This window comes from Citrus clementina, unplaced genomic scaffold (genome assembly GCF_000493195.1).
Source record: "Citrus clementina cultivar Clemenules unplaced genomic scaffold, Citrus_clementina_v1.0 scaffold_9, whole genome shotgun sequence".
In the NCBI taxonomy this organism is placed as follows: Eukaryota; Viridiplantae; Streptophyta; class Magnoliopsida; order Sapindales; family Rutaceae; genus Citrus; species Citrus x clementina.
This window is the reverse complement of record NW_006261964.1, coordinates 5,594,231-5,598,579: the sequence shown is the minus strand read 5'-3', so window position 1 is coordinate 5,598,579 and position 4,349 is coordinate 5,594,231. Positions and strand designations below refer to the sequence as shown.

The 4,349-nt window shown below is 38.3% G+C and overlaps 1 protein-coding gene across 1 annotated transcript; it reads right to left on the bottom strand.

The window, feature by feature from the left end:
- Positions 1-2,562: 2,562 nt before the first annotated feature.
- LOC18032963 (legumin B) lies at positions 2,563-4,349 on the bottom strand. Its single transcript, XM_006420177.2, is given in 6 exon segments — positions 2,563-2,958; positions 3,090-3,566; positions 3,669-3,709; positions 3,712-3,856; positions 3,858-3,919; positions 4,016-4,349. Coding segments are annotated over 6 exon segments (1,455 nt in total).

Sequence of the window (4,349 nt, the reverse complement as noted above, 5' to 3'; positions counted from 1 at the left end):
AAGGGGCGGGTTGCAAAGTATTTTATCAATTAATTTAGAAGGGAACCTAGCCAAAGAATTACATAACTCCCCTACTCCCCCCCCCCCCCCCAAAAAAATCACATATATATTCACAAAATGGTGTGGAGTACAAAGGATAATCACTTAATTACCTTAGATTTTGTAAGTTATTCTTTCATGCTTCTCTGTCCTTATACTTCAAAATAAAAACTCAACTTCAAATTAATTTCTCTCCAACCTCACTAGTTTCTATTCATAAAGCTCTCAAATCAAATTTACATTTGTAGATTTCTCTCTAGAAGTCCTAATTTAAAACCCATTTGCCATTTGAACCCTTCTTTTTCTTGTCTTCTTCTTATTCTTCTTCTTTATTCCTTTTCCTCTTCTTCTCACAATCAGCCCTTCATTTTTTTTTCCAAATAATAGATTTCATCTATTTGCGAATAATGATTTATAAAAAACTAACGAGATAATTGACAAATTGAGAAAATCTTCCACCAAATATGAAAGACAAAACAATGGAATGTAAATCTAACTAAAGCATCTATTGTTTAGTTAGGCTTAAAAATAAAATTTTAAAAAATTTTAGGCCTTTGGAAAGAAATAATTTACCGAACTTTTAGACACATAGTACAGCTGAAAAAATGATGGGATATTTTTGCTTTCAATAAATTCCTCTTAAAAAAATGATGGGAAATTTCATTTTTAAGTAGGTGTTTACTCCATGTATGGTATTTTGTGCGGGTCTTTGTGTCCCGAGGGAATAGCCTCAAAATCCCGGGATTAAGTTTATTAGTTTGTTAATTCAAATCCCTTCTCACACAAAATCTTCAGATCAGCTATTAATTAAAGAATAAATTTCAAGTGAAAGGATGCGTCAAAGAATCAAATGACTTCACAGACTTAAACGAGTACTCAGTCAAAATCAGTCTTTAGTTCAACCATGATATTTTCATATTGATGCGTTCAATTATACATATAGTCCGATAACACTCATTGTTGAAGAGATCTTCAATGCAACGGCTGCAGAAAATATATTTTGAGAATACGGCTAGCTACAAATTTTATTTTTCAATGCTTGTAGTGCTTCTCCATCATCATGTTACTTGGAACATGTAGCATTAATGATAAAAAAAAATGCCAAGACAAAATTCTGCTTGGCTAATGGAAGAAGAATTTAGAAGAAGCAAGCGTATCTGAATATATGGACAGAATGAAACAAACGTTTAGAGAAGCAAAACGGTTTTCTTTGAGAAGAAACAGGCGTTCAGAGGATTTGGAGAATGAATGGGCCAAGTGCGTGAATTACTGAGAATGAGGCAAGAGTTTAAATAGACTGATATATCGATCGCGAAATCAGAGAATAGGTCATTATTGGACGAACGTACGCTATTTTTGCAGTAAAATAGCAGATGCAGGTTATTATTGGATGAACACGCTAGCTCTGCATGGTAGCATATCCCACAAAAGTTTTTCTCTAGTGCTTTGGCCTATTTGATAATAGAGGACTTGTTGTGGGATAGAATATAGTACGTTGACAAGTGACAGAGCAATAACTCCCGCGGATGGAACTAACAATAAATTTCATAGTAGTATGAACTATGAAATCCATTAAATTTAATCTTAAAAGTGAAAGCCATGCTCTAAACCACTGAACTATCCATGCGAACTCATGGGATAGTTCCATACAAATTTTTTCCTTTGACCCATTTGACTACTTAATTAAAACATTCAGAGTAATGCTAAAGAAACAAAGATGAGAGAATTTTACTCTCTCTCTACTCAACCCACTTTCTCTCTTTCTTTTCAACATTCTTTCTCTCATCTTTTTCTCTTTTTAAGATTTTTCAAACATAAATTAAAACGAGGCTTCATAGAAAATGATTATATATATATATATATCCAAGTTTATTTTTCCCTAAATGTTTATTCTGGGGCATTTATAATTACGTCCAGTAATTATACTTCATCTACGATTAGAAAAAAAAACTATAAAAGAAAAAGTGAGACATCTTTTGCGGAGAATGCCGCATAGTTTTTTCACGATGAATCACACGAAAATTTCTCATATGCTTAATACCCAACAACAGGGAGGGAAAAAAATACAAAAATACAAATTTGCCCATTAATTTGCAGGATTCATATGTGTACATCTACTGTTTTCAACGAGCAAGTTGAACAAAAAAGGCAAGGGAGTTTGGAGCGTGTCCTTTAAATTCATTCAGATGCTCTTGAATTTTGAGTGAAGTGAGCAAGTCATTCAGTAATTAAAGTATCCAGCCAAAAAAAAAAAAAATCAAATTCAAATTAGTGCAATGTCGATTCAGTATGTGTGGGTGTAGGCAAATTAGAGATATAAAGACAACAATATTTGTAATTATTTGAGCAAAGAAATATTACTTTTTATTTTACTCGCACATTAAACTTACATACAGTCCCGCAGCATTCATGTCGTTCATGCCCATTAAGGCTTTTATTCATACATAGTCGTCCCTACCTCAACTACTTACACTACACTACATAGCTTACTTCCTGATTACGTACCCATTTACATAATTTCTCTTAGGCTACGGTTAAGCCCCACTGTGACCTAGGCCCTGGAGTAAACACAGTCAGCTCCTGCCTGTTGTACTTCAACCTCTGAGCTTCATCCCTCGACACTTGGAACGAGTTCTGGATAACGTCCAACGGAAGTCCTCTTAACACCGAAGCCCTTCCGGCCAGCTGGCTTGTCATGGCGACGTCGTTTGTCTTGAATGATATCCACTCCAGTCCACGGTTACCTGCCCTCTTCACCACGGCGAAGCCCTGCGGAACAACGATCAGCTGACCCTCCCGGATTTGACCGTCGAACACATTCTCCCCGTTCTCCGCTACAATTTGCATCCTGCCGTTGCCCCTTGTTACGTAGACTATGCTGTGGGCATTCAAGTTCCACTGTGGCGCCAACAGGGCATTCTACATGCATGAGTAAAATAATCTATCAATCAAATGTTGTACTTGTACTTCAAATAAATAATGTGACATTGATGTTGTGTGTGTGTGTGTGTGTTTTTTTTTTTTTTTCCTTTTTCTTGCCCTTTTCTCACCGGGTAAAGGTTTCCTTTCTCAGCACTAAGCTGGAGGTCTCGAAGGATAGGAAGGTTGAATCTGTTGACGGTGGTGACACGTCCGGCCCGGGGGTTGTAGACGTCAGCATGTGATGGTTTATCGATGTTGTGCCTTAGTTTCATTGTACAGATAGTTTCCTCGAAGCCATTGTCCCTTTCATATGACGGAGTTTCTTCGCATTCTTCCTGTTCTTGTTCTCTGTCTCTTTGAGGAGACAGTACTCTCAGCTCTTCCTCGACTCTGATGATAATGCCCCTCTGTATCTGTGGCCTCTGCAGTCTCCTGATTAGATCTGGGTTCACGTTGAAGGCCTCAGCCAACAACCGCTCGTCAAAGCCTCTAAAGAGATTGCCAGCTCTCCTGTCGTCGCTGCCTTGGCTTCCCTGACTTCTGCCACCTTGACTTTGACTGAAACCTTGGAGTTGTGGTTGTGGGTTGCCACCGAGGTAGAATTTCTAGCAACAAGAACATCAATATGAATAATTACTCCTAATATTGACAGAGAAACATTATGTAAATTCTAATAGGATCAAAAATATGTTTTGTTAATCGAATACCCTGAAGTACTGATCAAGCTGGTTTTGAGAATTGCCAACGTCAACGAGGGCGACCAAAACAAGCTGGTCCCGGCCATTGTTGTAAATCCAGTGAGCTGCTCCAGTTGGCAATGCAATGATATCACCCTCACGTAGTTGTCTGACCTTTTGGTGTTGATCTTGGGATTTACTGCTCTGGAACGACTGTTGTTGTTGTGAATCTTGGAAAGTCTCAGCACATCCGGGGAATACAACTCCATGAATGCCTCTACCTGTTAATTAATTTATTTCTAACTTTGTTATTTAGAAAACAATTAAAATAATTTAACTTAATATATATTGAAGACTGGATATGCTTGCTTGCTTGCCTTGAACAACATAGAAAATCTCAGGAGTGTTGGTGTACGCAGGCACGAGCAGCCCTCTCTGCTGGATACGGTGGCGAAATACGGCAACATTGGCGCACTGTAATTGCTCATTGTTCTGGTCCCAGAACTCTGTGACGCCAGCTTCGGATTCGACCTTCTGTCGGGGCTCAAGGGCGTTGAGGTTCTGGATATTGCACTGGGTTTGGAAGCGTTGCTGCCGTTGCCTTTGCTGCTTTCCTTCACTAGTTATGCCTGTTACCTGCTCTATTTGAGCAAAGCAGATGTTGAAGAGAACTAGAAAGCAAAGGCCAAAACAGAGCAAAGAAGAAGCCAT